The 16,394-nt window shown below is 59.7% G+C and overlaps 2 protein-coding genes across 3 annotated transcripts; one reads left to right on the forward strand and one right to left on the reverse strand.

The window, feature by feature from the left end:
• The first annotated feature begins 225 nt into the window (after nt 1-225).
• On the forward strand, nt 226-4,693 carry MYDGF (myeloid derived growth factor). The gene is made up of 6 exons (XM_035567735.2): nt 226-418; nt 1,294-1,344; nt 2,219-2,280; nt 2,727-2,808; nt 3,358-3,430; nt 3,800-4,693. The coding sequence occupies exons 1-6, from the start codon at nt 260-262 to the stop codon at nt 3,877-3,879; spliced, it is 507 nt and encodes a 168-aa protein (XP_035423628.1). The 5' UTR covers nt 226-259; the 3' UTR covers nt 3,880-4,693.
• A 1,652-nt stretch (nt 4,694-6,345) lies between these two features.
• On the reverse strand, nt 6,346-15,760 carry TNFAIP8L1 (TNF alpha induced protein 8 like 1). Of its 2 annotated transcripts, none has more exons than XM_035567736.2 (2): nt 15,514-15,760; nt 6,346-7,839 (listed from the first exon to the last, which is right to left on the reverse strand). In XM_035567736.2, exon 2 carries the CDS (start codon nt 7,835-7,837, stop codon nt 7,277-7,279), a length of 561 nt encoding a protein of 186 aa, XP_035423629.1. In that variant the 5' UTR covers nt 7,838-7,839; nt 15,514-15,760; the 3' UTR covers nt 6,346-7,276. The 2 variants fall into 2 exon arrangements, with proteins under 2 accessions (XP_035423629.1, XP_050571595.1); XM_050715638.1 differs by lacking the exon at nt 15,514-15,760 and adding an exon at nt 8,535-8,553.
• Between the last annotated feature and the right edge of the window lie 634 nt (nt 15,761-16,394).

A 16,394-nucleotide genomic window follows, 5' to 3' on the forward strand; every position in this document is an offset into this window, starting at 1 on the left:
GGTGCCAGGCTGGGCTGAGGGGGTCCCGCAGCTGCCTTAAACACCCCAGGGCTGCCCCAGGGCCACAGCCCAGACTGCGTGCTGGCCCCAGGGGGCACTGTCCGGGTGACCACTGTCCCCTTGTCCCCACGGTCCCTGCCCCATTTCCCCCCTCAGCTCAACCCTGCCCACACCCAAGATGGCCGCCGCGGCGCCCGCCGAGCGCCAGGAGCCCGCCTTGACCCCTCCCGCCCGCCGTAGCGCGGGCTTCCTTCCCAAGATGGCGGCGCCCAGCGGGAGGAGCGGCCGGGGGCTGTGGGGCGCGGTGGTGGCCGCCGCCGCCCTGCTGTGGCTGGGGGCCCGGGCCGCCGAGGGCCCGAGCACGGCCGAGTTCGACGTGCGGCCCGGTGGGGAGGTGCACTCCTTCTCCCGGAGCCTGGTGAGGGCCGGGGAGAGGAGAGGGTACGCGCCTCTCCCCGATTGGCGGGGGCGCACGTCGCTCTTCTGTCCCGGCGCGGGGATTGGCTGACAGCGAGGGGAGGCGGGACGAGGGTGGGTCGGGGGGGTCCGTGCTGGTTGCTATGGGAGCGGCCGGGGGGGAGGCCCGGCCCGTGGCGGGGGGGGCTGGGGAATAGGGGGGGGGCTCTGCAGAGGCTGGGGGTCCCCCAGGAGGGAGGGAGCCCCCCCCCCCCGGGAATGGGGACCCCAAGGAGAAGGGGGGGCCCAAGGGAGGGTCCCCCAAGGAAAATGGGTGCCCGGGGGGGGCCAGGAGGCGCCCCGTGAAGGTGTCCCTCGAGGAAGGGGGTGCCCGAGGCAGGGGGATTCCAACGGGAGGAGGTGCCCAAGGGAAGGCAGCGGGCGGCGAGGGGAAGGGGGTGTAAAGGAAGGAGGGATCCCAGGGGAAAGAGGCTTGCCAAGGGGATGGGGCTCTGTTGGGAAGGGGGGGCAGGTCCCTGGGCTCCCCTGAGCCATAAGTCCCCACGCCAACACTGCGGGGTCCTACTGATACGCCACAGCACACCCCAAAGGACACCCCACAGGACACGGGCCTCGCAGCCCAGACCAGCAGCACGGTCCCTGGCTCGGCGCTTCGCTGAGGTCCCGCTGTTGGTGCACACAGACGGGGTGTGTGCTCCTCCTCGTGTCACCCCTGGGGCGAGACCGCCACAGGCTGCACCGTGCCCGCAGCCCCCGTACTTCTCTCAGGCGTTCCCGGATCTCGTGGAGTTGCTGAGAATTTGCCTATGTTGAGCAAACAGTTGGTCACACGGAGTGTCCTGCTATAGCAAGGCTGCTGGTCTTCTCTTTTTGCAGGGAGATTACACCTGCACCTTCACGTACTCTGCTCAGGGAGGAACGAATGAGGTGAGTCAGGCAAGCCTTCAGATGTTTCCCTTACGCTTAGTCTCTGTGGCTGCACAGAATAAAAAACCATTCAGGATATCTGTGTTGACACCAGTGGTGACTGAGAAGGACGTATATGCCCCAGAGATAAAAGGCTGCTATTCTGCCCCAAGCCTCGTTTGGTCAGTCATCGTCCTGTTCCCTAGGTTTAATTCGTGGCCTGGACAAGAAACTTATTTTTCTCTGGAGAGGAAGTGGTTTCTTTTGTGATCAGCTGATTCTAGGGTCCGGGAGCTGTGAGGGAGGGTGGCTGCACCATTTCCAACACTGCACGTTTGCAAAAGTAACTTTGTTAGATTTGCTTCTTGAATGGAAGCGACCTTCGTGCCTTGCAGTGGTGGTGTGCTTCGCAAGGCTGTGGCATTTGCAAGGTTTAAGGTCGTGTGCCTTCCCTGGAGAACGGAGAGTGACAATTTCATGCCCCAGTTGGTAGGAAGGGCCTTGTAGGAGTAATCCCGTGCTCTGTAGGAGGCTTGAAGGTTTCTGTGGCTCGTGTTGCTGTTGCAATAAGTGCTGTACAGACAGACACAGTTTGTACTTCCTTATCTGCAAGTCCTCTATATAAAATCGGGTCCGTTTATTTTAGCGTAAAAGGAAATGAGACTTTAACTCTTTTCAGTAATGGCACTAATGGAACTGTGGAGAGCAGAGGGTGACCATGCCTCGTGCCTTGTGAAATACAGAATAAAGGGGGCCATCAGCAATTGTTCTGTAATCCTGTTGTGTTATTTTATAGTGGTTGACACTTGTCGTGCCTGCAGCTGGGAGGCAGGGGATGAGTGGGAAGTGGGAGGCTCTTACTCACATTAACTGTGGAGGCCTTTCCCCTCTGCAGCAATGGCAGATGAATATTGGGATCAGCGAAGACAACCTGCTCTTCTCCTGCTCTGTCTGGAGGTGCGTTGTTTAACCCGAAAGGCTCTGAGGCAAAAGCAACAACAAGCCAGGTGGGATCTGGGCTGGGGAGCTCTGGCTTTCCTCTCCCACGAGGTGCTGTGACTCCGGGTGTGCTCTCGAGCCCGGTGGTAGTTTATAAGTGCTGTTTTCCCCCCTGTCGCCCCGCTACACTAGGTGGAGCTACAAGAGAGCCAGAGGTGGCTGTGGAGGGAGCCCTGAGTCCTGCTGCTCTTCTACACCTCCACCCTCTCTGCCAGCAGCAGGGACTAGAAGAAACTGCCTGATGTGCTCCTTCACTAGGGAGTCAGAGCAAGATGGTCTCTAATGCTTGTGTCCTGGAGAGCTGAGGGGCAGCATTAGCCCTTGTGCCTGAACCTTCCCTGTGCTCTCACCTCCTACGTAGCCTTTTCCTGCTCTTTATGTCAAAGACTCTGCTCTCGTTTCAGGCCCCAAGGGAAGTCTTATCTCTTCTTCACCCAGTTTAAAGCTGAAGTGAAAGGAGCCAAGATAGAGCATGCCATGGCTTATGTAAGTCCCATCTGATCACGTGGAAGTAGGCATATGGGAGGCTGCTATGAAACATGAATTGGACATTGAAAACATTTATTAGGCATCTGTCCAGTAAAACGTACGCCACCACACCCTTAATTAGAGAGTGGTGGCAGTCAGGAGAGCGTCCTCAGAAAGGAGTTCCTGCACTATTTTATTTCTGCTCCCTCTATGCCATTGGTTAGCCGCTGGCTTTGCTGGTGTCAGTGGCTCCAAAAGACACCATCCTGCCCAGGTGCACAGGGCAAGGGGAGTCTTGGTTTGTCTCAGCACATTCATTCCTCCATTTCCTAGCCTTGAGCGATGAAGCTTTCAGTCACCTGAAGGGCACAAGTTTGTAGTTTAAAGGAAATGGAAACATGGCCAGGGATTTTCCTTCAAATTTCCTTTGCAGATTTAATTCTTTCACTCCACATTATTAAAACCCAAGTGTGTTGTCTTTCGAAACGTGCTGTTGTTTATTTGCTTTAAATACAGAAGCTTCTTGGATTGCCTCAATTGCCTAAAACTTCTTCCTTCCCGTTTCAGTCTCAAGCTGCAGTGGGTGGACAAAGTGACGTCCCTTTAAAACAGGAAGAGTTTGAAATCACTGAAACAACAGGTCTGTGATCAAAAGAACTATGTGGGAAAGGGCCTGGTGTGGGAGACAAGCCTGGCTGACTACCAGGAGACGAGTGTTTAAGCTTAAAGCAGATAGGTGACAATATAGAGGCAGACAGTGCACATTATGGAGTCAGGAGTGTAGTGCTCTTAATCCATAGTTGGCAGCAAGATTTTGCAGGTCCTACTCCAGTGTAAATGCTAATTAGCATGGGGGAAGAATGGGTTTATCACAACGTGCTTGTACTGTGCATAGAAGGAAGTGCAATGCCCGACTTGCTGGCTTTATCGTCCTGGAAGGGAACCAGCAGGGCTGTTTTGTTCATGCCTTACCATCTGTTTATCCTGTGCTTGTTTTCTCTCTTTCTAGTGTCTCACAGGGAAGGCAAGTTCCGTTTTGAACTGTCGAAACTCATGATCGTAGCAAAAACACCCCGTGATGAGCTGTGACCCCAAGGACACCGTTGGGCAGGGTGTTTTGGCTGGAAGACCGTGGCAGATAATGGGGGTTACTTGTTATTGGCGGGTTTTTCGGTCGGCCAAACCTTTCGTGTTTTCCATATTGAAATGTGCTAGGGTCCAACACAAGTGGGACTTGGAGGTGTTAAGACAGATGCATTCTGCCTTGTGTCAGAGTAACAATGTGCTTTGCAGCTGGAAACCTCCTCTGAGACTCCTGATCTGCAGCCAGCCATTCTGTTGCCCGCTTTCTGCTTCACTGATCTGCTGAATATGGTAAAGCTCCCCTCTAACAGGGCTCCTTATCTTCCTTGCTAGGAAGAGCAATGCAGAAAGATAAGCAGCTGGCTTTAAGCAAGGTTTGCTAAAGGAAAGTTGTTAACTCTGGAGTCTCTGGAGGGTGGTGACAGGATTTCTTTCTCTGCCAGCATTGCAGGAGAAACAAATTAAATTGGGTAGGAGGGGGAAGGAAGGGATAGGGTTGGCCAAAGCTATCTGACTCCTTGTTGAATGCAACTATTGAAGACCGTTGCTGGCTTTGCTGGAGAGGATATTCTGTTCCTGCCTTAGTGCTGATTGCAGGTTGGGATAAGTTGGCATGGGGAAGGCAAAGCTTCTTATTCTGACACAACCCAGGAATCAATCCAAGCAACACTTCCAGCTCTCAGTACAATTGCAGGACTATTTTATACGTACAGAAGCAATTTTTTTTTCTTATCTAGAGTAATAACAGTGAGGGGATGTGGAATTCCTTTCCTGTGTAAATAAACAAACAAGTAAATAAAGCATCGCACTCTTGCCTGGGCTTGCTTTGGTCCGTGATTCCTGCCCTCTCTAACTGGATGTCCGGTGAGGGGCGTGATCTTCGACGTTTGCTTGGCCAGGAGGAGCTGAGATGTCACACAGGAGTCTGGAGGCTGCAGAGGGTTTATGGGGCCCACCCAAGAGACAGACATCCCAGCAGCAGCACGCCAGAACCTGTAAGTTTATGTAACCCAGTGCTGTCGTGATGGGTGCTTTGCCCAGAGGTGATGCCTCGTGATGGCTGTCGTCATCGGGAGCTGCTTTTCCCATTTTGGGAGGAGTTCCCTGGTCTTTGGCAGTCTGGGGGTGCTTTGCACTGGGGATTTTACAGATTCTGTTTTCCCGGCTGTCCCTGGATGCTTCCTTCTCCGTGTGTGAAGGAAACCTGGTGCCGGTGCCAAGCACTTGGTGGGTTAAGCACGGTCCTGGCTGCTGCACTGGGGTGTAAGAAACACCGAGGACAAAGAAAAATGCCGTGTGTCAGGAGATTCATCTGAGCAGAGATGTTTCTTGCAATTAAGGAGCATCATGCAGCTGGTGCTGACATGCACCTCGAAAACAGAAGAGCAAAGCATTTCTGGCTGTCAGCACAGCAGCCGCCACGGCAGCATCCATCAGCCCCGTTCCGCTTTGTGTGTTCTCTGCATCTGCCAATACTCCACCGAGCAGCGATGAGCTGTTTCCAGCTCCGGCTGCTCCTCGGCACATACCTGACAGCTGCAGAAAGCCCAGTGGGGACAGGAACGTCTGTTCTCAGATGTCGCACACCAAAGCCGACTTCTCCCTGCCCTCTCCAAGGGGCCACAGCTTTGTGAACCTTGGCTGCGTTCTCCCACGTGCGCACCTGTGAACGTGCCTACCCCGCATCCCGAGCTGCTTTGTGCAATTAAATTAGGTGTGATATTTGGAGCCATGCCGATGAAATGACAGAGATTGGGGGGGTTTATTTCTTTTTTAATCTTTAGGGCTGAAACTTATCAGCGTCTCAAACCAGCAGTAGAAAGGGAGTGGTGAACGTGAGCGGCTGGGCTGCTCTCTGCTTGGCATCTGCGAGCAATCGGCAATCGCCTGTGCCTGGAGACATCCCATGGAACAGGAGGCACAAGAAGGTCACGAAGATAAGGCCAGCTGAGATTGTGCAGCATCTTGTATGCTAAAAGGGCAATTTTCAATGCTCAAAGCAAAGATCAGAGTGTGGGAAATAGGCCACTGCTGGTGCATCCACGCTCTGAGCGCACAACACGCCGGTAACTCCGTAAGGTCACCCCTTGCCTTTTGTTATCAGGGCTGTGCTTTTTTAGCTCCTGCTGTGCGGCACGGGGACAGAGAGAAGGCTCATGCAGGGGACACGTGGGTGCAGGAGTACAGGCACCCCCGGGGCCCCAGCCCTTTGCTACTGGTCTGCACTGGGATTTCGCAACGCTTCTCCTCCCGCTGCTTCAGTGCCGGCTGCGCAACGCTGCTGTGCCAGGGAGCAGGGGCAAGCAGCGGTTCAAGGCGGCGGGGTGGGAGGATCTTTGTTCTCATGCCAGGGGGAAAGGAGAGAAAAAGCCTCCGGCACAGAGAGCAATCCTTATTTAAAGGACAAAGCCGCCCACAGCGCTCATTTTGTGACTGCCACCCGCCTTTGTACCAACCACATGGAGCAACCAAGCCAAACAGGTGAGTTTATTTAAATAACTCATCAGGGCTACAGAGTTTGCTAAAAAATAACAATCATAACTCACTCAGGGACATGTAAAACGTGTGAAATTCTCGGGACAGCTTTGCACAACTACCGAGGAAGGCATCTAAGCAATCACAGTGACACCATCTGCAGGAGGGCGATTCCAACCGAGTTTTGGATGAACAGACATGCCTGGGTTGAGAAGGTCCCTGCACACCTCTTGGGTGACCTGTGCAGACCTGGGGGACAGTGCAAGGGGGATCTTTCTGCTTGCCAGGACTTGTCTTTAGGAGGCCAAAGCCCCTTCCAGCCTGCAAGGCACAGAGATGCCTTCCTGTGCTGGGCAGCACAAGCCTGGGGCATGGTTTGCTCCCACCATATCGTGGAGCTGCTCAAACCCTGTCAAAATACAGCCATGCAGCTCCGCGCCCCCTGGTATCAGGGTATCACCACCGTTCATCCAAGCAGCTGCCCACCCCCTCAGATTCACCTTACAGGTGTTATGCACCACGAGTCTTTGGTTTGTTTTTTTCCATAGGAGGATTACAATCAAGTTCAGTGTGGAGAGTCCAGTTCCAGCCAGTTCCTTGGACTCTGAGCTAAGAGCACTTGGTGGGCAAAGGAAAAAAAATGTACATCAGGAGCCCAGGGAGGCCAGAAGCCCAGGATCACCTGCAAAGGACTCAGCCCAGCACAGGGAGGTTTTCAGATCCTGGGCATGGGTTAAACAAAATCAAGAGGTTCAGTCTTTTATGTAAATGAGGAGAAAATGGGAGAGTTAGCAGTAGAGAGAAAAGGACGGAAAGCCTGGTAATCACCAAAATATGTCCCAGCCTCGGTCTCACAGGTAACAGGATGTAGAGTCTGGCAGCTGCTGCTGATGGCCCCGCTCGGCCACTTTTATCTCGTCCTCCCCTTTCATATGCTGTCCTCCTCCAGCATCTTGTTCACGCCTTCGCAGATCCTCTTCAGGTGGGTGCGGTAGGGCTCGGCCGGCCCATAGAGAGCCGAGAGGAACTCGTAGTCCGCAAAGTGATTGAAGACGTGGTTGATGCGGGAGTGTGATTTGGCTGTCAGGTGGCTGTTGACAGCCTGGTGCAGCAGGTCCCGGCACTCGGTGAGCACACCCGACATGACCCTGCGGTCAAAGGTGAAGTCTATCTGGTGGAAGCTGACGGCTGTCATGGCCAAGGTATGCACCTTCTTGCGGAAGCGCTCCATCACCAGCAGCTCCTCGGGGCTGAACTGCCCATTGCGGTACAGCACGCCCAGCTTCATCACGATCTTGATGAGGTTTTTGATGATCTTCTGGGCCTCTTTGCGGTTGTGGGTGTACTCCTTGGTGGCCCGGTAGAGCTCATCCAAGATCTCGCTGCTCGTGTCATCAATGAAGACGTTGGCCACGGTCTTGGAAGCCATTTTGCTCAAGAGCTTCTTCTGGGCCTGCAGGGCCAAGCTCTTGGTGCTGAAGGTGTCCATCTCTGTAGGGAAAAAGAGGCACACGCAGTTCAGTTCATGCCCTGGAACAGTCCCTGCCTCCTCTCCTCCCCACGCAGCCTCCTGGGAGGACAAAGAGCATCTCAGACCGCCGGCAAGACCATGAGCGGCTCCCAGTCGGGAAGCCCCTGGGTGCCAGGGCAGAGAAGAGCTGAGCCCACACGCCAGATTTTGGTCGTGGGGTGACTTACAGGGCACTCCTGGCTTTCTTCCCCCCAAATGTGGGACAAAACCACAACACGCTGGGCCGGACAGCATGTAATGCCATCAAAGACAGCACCAGAGGTGACAGCGGGGTCCCTACCTGCGCGTGGCCCACGAGCCCTGCAACCTTTCCTCTCCCTCCCGCGATCAGCACCGCGCTGCTACCTACACAGGAAGGGCTCTTGCCCCATCATTTGAACGCTTCTTCCTTAAAACCTGACTCACTTCCTGCAGGGTGAGCTGGGGACGACTCAGGTGGCGGCTGAGTCACCCGCCGCAGCCGTGTGCTTGCGTATGGCCTAGCTTCTCGATGCAGCGTGGCTGGGGCACAGCACCCACCGCTGCACCGGGCCGCACCAAAATATTGAAAGAAATACTTCTCCCAGTCTCTGCCCGCCTGCTAGGCCCACACAGTCAGAGCCCAGACTGGTTCTGCCACTGGTTTCCCACTCTGCTCTGTGCTGTGCGGCCTCACCTCGAGTACTGTGTGCAGTGCTGGGCACCACGGTACAAAAAGGACGTGAAACTGTTGGAGAGTGTCCAGAGAAGGGCAACAAGATGGTGAAGGGCCTAGAGGGGAAGACGTATGAGGAGTGGCTGAGGTCACTTGGTCTGTTCAGCCTGGAAAAGAGGAGGCTGAGGGGAGACCTTATGGCGGCCTACAGCTTTCTCACGAGGGGGAGTGGAGGAGATCTGTTCTCTTTAGTGACGAGTGATAGGACCCGAGGGAATGGTGTCAAGCTGCAACAGGGGAGGTTCAAGCTGGATATCAGGAAGAGGTTCTTCACCGAGAGGGTGGTCACACACTGGAACAGGCTCCCCAGGGACGTAGTCATGGCACCAAGTCTGTCAGTTTAAGAAGCATTTGGGCTATGTTCTCAGTCATAGGTCTGAATTTTTGGGTAGACCTGTGTGGAGCCAGGAGTTGGACTCGATGATCCTTGTGGGTCCCTTCCAACTCGGGATATTCTATGATTCTATGATTCTATGACCAGCTCGACTCCCTCTGCGTGTGTCTTGCGAAAGCAGCGGTCTCCAGGGCTGGTGCGGGGCTGCCTTGGAGGTGAATAATGGGAGACCTCCTCCCCTGCTCACCTGCGGCCTGGCTCCCAGCACCTCAGCAGGACTCGCTTCACCAGATCAATCTGCTCGGGCAGATTATGGCTGTGAAAGCTGACGTGAATGAATAAAGCGCCACTGGCCCTGGAGATGCGTCTTGCCCTGGGAAATCTCTGCGCTACAAATCACAGCGATGTGAGAACAGCGTGATAACAGCTGCTCCCGCGCTAGGATGGATGGGCAGAGATGCAGGTTGCTTATGCAAGTGTCTGCACGTGGCGCGGTCAGCCTGGCAAAAGGAGTGCAGGGAAGGGATGGGATCGCTCTATAAATACATCACCAGGGAGGGAGAAGAGCTATTTAAGCTAAAGGACGCTGCTGGTCTGAGAATGGATGGGGATAAATTGGCCATGAATATGCTCAGGCTGGAGATGAGAGCAGGGTTTCTCCTCAAAGCAGCAGAGCCTGCGGCAGTCACCCAAGAGGAGCGAGGGGATTGGAAAGCGCATCGCGGGCAGGAGCAGCTCCTGCTGGCACGGAGCATACGTAGGGTGCTCGGGAGCTAAGCCTGGCTCCCCGCAGGGTTTGGATAACCATGGCAGCGCCGTCCCGGTGACCCCACAGTGGCCGAGGCTCTGTCTCGCTGCAAAGAAGAGCACGAGGCACAGCCCTCACCCGGCCCTGCTGGCCAAGGGAGATGGGGATGGGGTTACCCTGACCGTCGGGTGCGGGTTCAGCCCTAACTGCAGGTGGCTGGGTAAGGGGTGGCCAGGCAATGGGTACAGTGAGCTCATCCCCAGCTTCCTGGGCATCTTCCAGCTGCCAGCTCTCCGCCCCTGCATACAGCCCAAGGTTGGGAGGGCAAGCGAGGCTCTGCGAGGATGCGAATTAAGTGAGTGGTAACGGAGTCATCGCAAACGGCACCGTGCAAGATGCCGCTTGTGGCGTTATTTACAGCCCTGAGGAAAAACACAGAGGTTTGTAAGTATTTCTTCCAATGCGAAAACATTGATTTTTGCCAGCGTGAGCTTTGAACTGAGACTCTCGCACTTAATAAGACAGAAATGACAAAGCAGAGGCTGCTTTCGCAGAGCCGCAGGCGGCTCCCAGGTGGGCTGGGCTCATTTAACGCCATCAGCCCCATGCACCAGATGCTGGCAGAGCTGAGCCCAGAGCAATGGGCAGAGGCAGCGCAGCCCCATGGCTCGCCCCGAGCCCTCTCCCTGGCCGTGACACCCACCGGATCGAGGGCTTTGCAGCTGCGTTTGTGCCCTGGATCCTCCGGGCTCCATGGCAGCGTCCAGCCGCGTGCCTGTGCTGTGCGATGCCCTGGGAGCGGTGCCCGTATAAATAGAAATTCCCACGCCTGAGCTCTTTGTTGGGCAACCGCAGCGAGAAAGCAAGTGCAAACTCCACCCACGGAGCCCTTAAAAAATAGGAAGCACCAGCTTCTCCAAGCTGCCCTGCGCGCCCGCAGCTCCCAATTAGCAACCACAAGCACAGGCTCTGCCGGCACTGCTGGCGCTCAGCAACACCTCGCTGCCACACAGCCCTACCCTGCCAGCACCAGGGCGTGCTGGGGTGGCAAGAATCCATCCTGTGGGGGAAACTGAGGCACAAATGGGTGCTGGAGGGTGCTCTCCTGGACCCTACAGATGCAGTCTGCTCCCTCTCCAGCCCCGGTGGCTGTTCTGCAGTGTGCTCGCCCCTGACGCATGCTGCGAACCCAGGAGTGCCCACCCTCGCCTCGTGGGGCATTTGCTGCTGCTCGGCCCCGTGCCAGCACCCAGCACCCTCCTCTTCCCCCAGGGACCTGCTGCTGCTCAACACCAAATGGGAGATTTCACAGGAATGAGACGTTTTCCTGCCGGGAAGGGCCTGCGGCCCCTCCTGGCCCCATTGTTCGCAGAGGGGCTGTCGCCACTATCAGAGCACGGAAGAGGCTGCCTTGCCCCAAAGAGCAGGCTTGAGACTGAAATAAACCACCAGATTTCCTTCCTGTTGCTGAAGTCTCCAGCCTCGCTCGGGGCTTGTTTTTTTTCTTCTTCTTTTTAATGAAAACGCCCTTGAAAACCAGCAGCTTCCCCCGAAAGAGCAGCACTGAGTCCCGTCTGCTCCGGAAGAGCGCGGTGCTGCACAGCCGCTGCCGTGACACTGAATGGTGGCTTCACACACAGCCACGGCCATGTCTTTGAGGGCTTTTTCCACCACTTTTGCAGGAATCTGGATCCTACCAAGGAAAACAGAGCTCCCAGGGAGGCTTTGCAGCCCCGAGCGGGATCGGAGGGCCTGGCCCACGCCGTGTGGCTCAGCCGAAGGCTGCAACATCCGTGCTCAGTTCTCCGCCCGGACATCCTGCACGAGCTGCGGAGGTGATGCTCTGGCACGCCCCGAGGTGTTGTGACACGCTCCCCTGGGGCCAGGCACGTGCCAGGGCCGGGGCACAGGCTCCCTGCCGCAGCTTGGGGCTTTGGCCGAGCACCACAACGGCCAGGGCAGCAACAGCATCGAAAACAGCCAGGACACAGTGGGCAGCCTCATCCTGCACCCCCAGGCTGCCCATCCTCAGCCTCCTGCTCGCAGCCACCCTGCACGTGGCAAGGACTGGGGCAGCCACGTTCCCTTCCTGCCACCCCCAGTGCAGCCAAATCTGTCCCTGGGTGACCAGGACGGGGACAGGCAGCACTGATCCCCAACTCCTCCCTGCGTGCAGAAGCCTAAATACCCCCCCGCGGCGGTGTAAAGCAGGATGAGTCGCAGGCACCTACAGCACCGCTGGTGTAAGCAAGAGCAGAGCGCAGCCCCTCGTTAAGCACCAATTAAAGCTCCCGGGGATGTGAAACCCTGTCCAGCACCAGCACCCGGGGCTCGCAGCACCGGTGCACGGCATTGCCGTGGGCACTCGGGGCCGGTGCCTCCATTGCCTCCCCTCTGGAGGATCTGGGGCCATGGATTGCTGCCACCCTCGTCCAGCGCTCGCACCCTGCCGGCCCTGGCTCCCCCCGGCACCCGCGAGCCTCCAGGTCCCAATTACCAGGTCTCTGCTGGCGTTTCTTTGCGCGCCGCTGCTCCTCACCCCGGCAGCCCCCGCGAGCGCACAGTCAGCTCCCCTGGCAGCGGGATAAATATTTCATGCAGGAACACAAAAGCACTTCAATAATTTATGGGTCAGCATGGAGCGAGCATGCAGCAACGAGGGGAAGGGCTTGAGCCAGGAGCAGAGGCACCTCCACCTCCTCGTTGAGGTTGTGCTGCCATGCCCCATGCGAGCCCCCGCGCTCCCGCTCCCTGTCCCCATCTCGCCCCGCTTCACCTCTCGCCATCACAAGTTCCCTCCAACAAAAAGTCCCCAGCCCCAAGGGCACCTGGAGCGGCTCCATCTCCCAGCTAACGCCAAAAGCAAATGTTTAACGGGTGCTATCTCCCCGCTCTCCCCTCCACCACGTGTAAATCCTCCACACCTCTGCTTGCACCCCGGCCCCACCGCCTCCCCGGCCCCCTGGGACCTCGAAGCCCGGCTCGAGCGCATGATCAGAGGCTGGAGACGCTCTCCCTCTCCTCCCCTCTCCATCCCCCGGCTCTCCCCGCCTGGATCAGTTTCCCCCGCCGGCTCTCCATGCGTCCAACCAACATTAATTAATTAAACCTTGCTGCTGGATTACAGAAGGGCTGAAGCTGCAGCGTGGCACAGGGTTGTAACTGGAGAGCCTGACGGCAGCGGCCAGCCCGACCCCACGACTCTCAGTCTCCCCGAGGCCCTGTTTTTAGCAGTGTTTGGGTAGCAGAGGAGGGAGCAGGCAGTTTTTTCCAGCAGCTCCTTGTTGTGCGTGGCCATGGGGACACGCAGCACCGCTCGCTGCCCTCCCCACTGCCCTGGCCGGCTGCGGGGGACGAGCAGGGTCCGGCACGTGTGTGCAGAACAGGGTGAGGCCCGGGAGGAAGCGACTGAGCAAACACCTTGCCCGAGGAAAGCCTCATTTCTTGGCAGTGGGATCAGGAACTGCGGCGCAGGTCTCTCCTCGCAACTGGCTGGGAGCCCGGCACGGGGGACGCTGCGGGGACAAGCCCCGAGCCCCAGTGCTGCTGTGCCCGGCTGCTGCACGGCGCTGGGTGGTCGGGTCCCACCCCGCTGTGTGCCGGGCTCGGCCGAGGGGCACTGCGGAGTGCTCGGCCGTGTGTCCCGTCCCTGTCCCCAGCAGCTCTGGGCCGTGCAGAGGGAGGGTGGCACTGCCACCAGGCTCCGCGAGGCTCCCCCTGCCCGGCGGCTCCTTCCCGCGGTGCCCGTGCCAGGGTTGCGTGCGTGCACCGGGAGAGCACGAACCCGGCAATTTGGCAGCAGCAAAAAAGGGGAAGTAATTATCCCTTATAAAAGGGCCCTTGAGGATTTTCAAGGTTTTATAACCAGAAAACCCCCAGGAGCAAGGACCTTTGCCATCCTCGCAACGCGGCGCTCCCCACGTGCCCGAGGACGGGCAGGTTTGGGGCTCTTTTGGCTCAGCACTGGGGTGACGGGGGGGGGGAACGGGAGCAGGCAGGGGGCCTCGGCAGCTCCCTGCACGCCGCCAGCACCGCTCAGCCCTGCTCCATCCTGGCGGCCCCGGCAGCCCCTGGCTGCAGCCCATCGGGAGCGGCAGGCAGCCAAGGGCACAGCGGGGGGAGAAACCAGAAGCCGCCCAAAATAGCCGGTGGGGTTTCTCCTCTGTAAGGAACCTGGCATCCCCCCGCCAGCCTGCCGGGGCTGGGAAACATCCGACTTGGCCCCAAAATCGCAGGCGGATCTGAAGCAGCGCCTGGGAAGCCCGATGTGCCCCGGCGGCTCCGACGTGTCTGTGCAAGGACGAGGGGCTCTGGGTGCCAACCCCAACCCCAAGCGTGGGAGCAGAGCCCCGGCAGCGCTTCCTTCCCCGGGGTCCCGCCGTGGGAACGGCCGGGGGCACCCCCTGAATCGTGCCTGGGGAGGCCGAGGGGCGCGGAGGCTGCACGCGGGGAGGAAGAGGAGGAGGAGGAGGAACAAGGGGGGGGTTATTTTGGAGCATCTGTCTCGCCTTCTATTTCCTCCTTCCCTTATTGGGCAGCGATCAGCCGCTCTCTCCCGCGGCAACTTCCTTTCTCCTTCGCTTGCAGGAGGCTCAGGAGGCTGACGGGGAAGTGGAAACTCGAGGGGGAAACGGAGGCCGCGCCGCCGTCTGTCCGTCCCGTGCCGGGGGGCCTGGCGGAGCGGCACCTCTCACGCTTCCTGCCGGGGATCTGCTCCTCCGGGAGAGCGTGGCAAGGCCAAAGCGGCAAGATTTGAGTTGAATCCACCGGGACGGTCCCCACCACGCTGCCTCCCTCCAGCCACGCCGCACTTTGTGTCGGGAAGAAATATTTTATGGTTCCAGGCCTTCCCCTAAAAACCGTCCCGCTCGCTCCGGTAAAGCTTCGGCTGCAGGGGCCGGGGAAGCCAAATCTCAGCCCCCGACCCACAGAGCTCCTCCGGGCAGGATTCACCCCCCACCCACCCCCCCCGGCCAAAGGGATTCATCCCTCTGGGGCCGGAGAAATTTCGGTCCTTGGGATCTTCACGCCCACGAAGGCACTCGCGGCGGTGCTGCCAGGAGCCTGCGCCGCCAACCCAGCCACGTGCGCGGGGCGCCCTGCGGTGGGGCTGCCCTCGAGGCGGCGTTTCGGGAGCCGGGGGGGGGCTCCGTTTCCCCGCTCCCGGTGTCGGTTTCCCGTGCCGGGGGGCCGCGGCGGGCCGGTTAGGCGTGGTGCACACAAACACATCCTGTTGTCGGCCGCCGCTCCGCGCCCGGCAAAACCCCAAACTCTCCCCACCCTCTGCTCGGCAGAAAGGAGGCGAGGTGGGGACCCACGCGTGCTCCCCGCTTCGCGACCCCCCCCCCCCCCCGCCCCCCGCGGAGCCCCTCCACCCCTCTCCTTTTTGCCCTTTTTCCCCATCTTTCACGTGGGAAACTGAGGCACGGCCAGAAGCGGGACCGAGGAGTCGGGTCCCCCGTGCGCCTCCCCGAACCCAGCCCCGTTGGGGACCCCCGGCCCCAACCGGTGCCGTCCCCCCCCCCCCCCCCCAAATCCCCGTCCCCGTGTCCCTGCCCGCACCCGGCCCCCCGGTGCCCTCCAGCTCCCCGGGGGGCCCCGAGCCCTCCCCAAAGGCTTTGGGTGCTGAACCCCCCCGCACCCCCCAGCACCCCCCGCGCCTTTCCGGGGGGCTTTCCTCACCCGGAGGGGAGGGAGCCTTTACCGGAGCCGCCGTTTACCGGTCGGGGGGGGGGGGGGGGGGTGCGCACCAAGCCCGGGGGGGCCTCCCCGGTTACACCCCACCCCCTCCACCGTACCGGGACAGGCAAAAGGGACCGGGAGCCCCCAGCCCCGGGGTGCTGCAGCGGAGCTCTTACCTGCCTCGGGGGAGCGCGGAGCCGGGACCGGGGCGACCGGGGCTACCGGGGCTACCGGGGCTACCGGGGCTACCGGGGCTACCGGGACCGGGACTCCTCCGGTGGCACGGCACGGCACGGGCAGTTTCGCTTCCCCCGGGGCCTGTCCGTGCCCGGCCGCCGCGGGGTCGGTGCCGGTGCCCCCGGTGCCGCCGTGCCCGGTGCCCCCGGGGCCTCCGAACCGAGCGGGGCCGAGCGCGGCGCCGGCGGGGGCGGTGCCAGCGGGCGGCGCCGGCCAATGGCGGCGCGGGGCTTGCTACGAAGCAGCCAATAGGAGAGCGGCGGGGGAGCCCCGAGGGGAGGGCGCTCGGTGTCCCGCGATCGCCCCGGCGGAACCGGGACCGGGGGGGGGGGGGGGTCGGGGAGGGGCAATGGGACCGGGGAGGGGGAGGGGGAGGGACAGGGACAACGACAACGACAACGGGACCGGGGACCGGGACCGGGAGCGGAGAAGGGGAACGGGACCGGGACCGGGGACCGGGGATCGGGGACAGGGACCGGGATCGCAGAGGGGGAACGGGACCGGGACCGAGAACCGGGGAGGGGGAACGGGAATGGAGGAGGGACCCGGGACCGGGGAGGTGGAACGGTGACGGGACCAGGAAGGGAGAGGGGGACCGGGCACGGGGACCGGGACCGGGACCGGGACCGAGAGCGGAGAGGAGGAACGGGACCGAGACTGGGACCGAGAATCGGGGAAGGAGAACGGGAACGGAGAGGGGGACCTGGGACCGGGGAAGGGGAACAGTGACGGGACCGGGGAGGGAGAGGGGGACCGGGGACCGTAAAGGGGGACCGGGACCGGGAAGGTGGTCCGGGACCAGGACTGGGACCGGGGAAGG

The sequence above is a fragment of the Cygnus atratus genome, chromosome 26, assembly GCF_013377495.2.
Source record: "Cygnus atratus isolate AKBS03 ecotype Queensland, Australia chromosome 26, CAtr_DNAZoo_HiC_assembly, whole genome shotgun sequence".
NCBI classification, from domain to species: domain Eukaryota; kingdom Metazoa; phylum Chordata; class Aves; order Anseriformes; family Anatidae; genus Cygnus; species Cygnus atratus.

Bases quoted from the DNA above. Each gene is read 5' to 3' on its own strand.
- TNFAIP8L1 (XM_035567736.2), bottom strand. From the start codon at position 7,837: ATGGACACCTTCAGCACCAAGAGCTTGGCCCTGCAGGCCCAGAAGAAG.
- MYDGF (XM_035567735.2), top strand. From the start codon at position 260: ATGGCGGCGCCCAGCGGGAGGAGCGGCCGGGGGCTGTGGGGCGCGGTG. The intron at 419-1,293 runs GTGAGGGCCGGG...CTCTTTTTGCAG, and splicing joins ACTCCTTCTCCCGGAGCCTG to GGAGATTACACCTGCACCTT. The intron at 2,809-3,357 runs GTAAGTCCCATC...TTCCCGTTTCAG, and splicing joins TAGAGCATGCCATGGCTTAT to TCTCAAGCTGCAGTGGGTGG.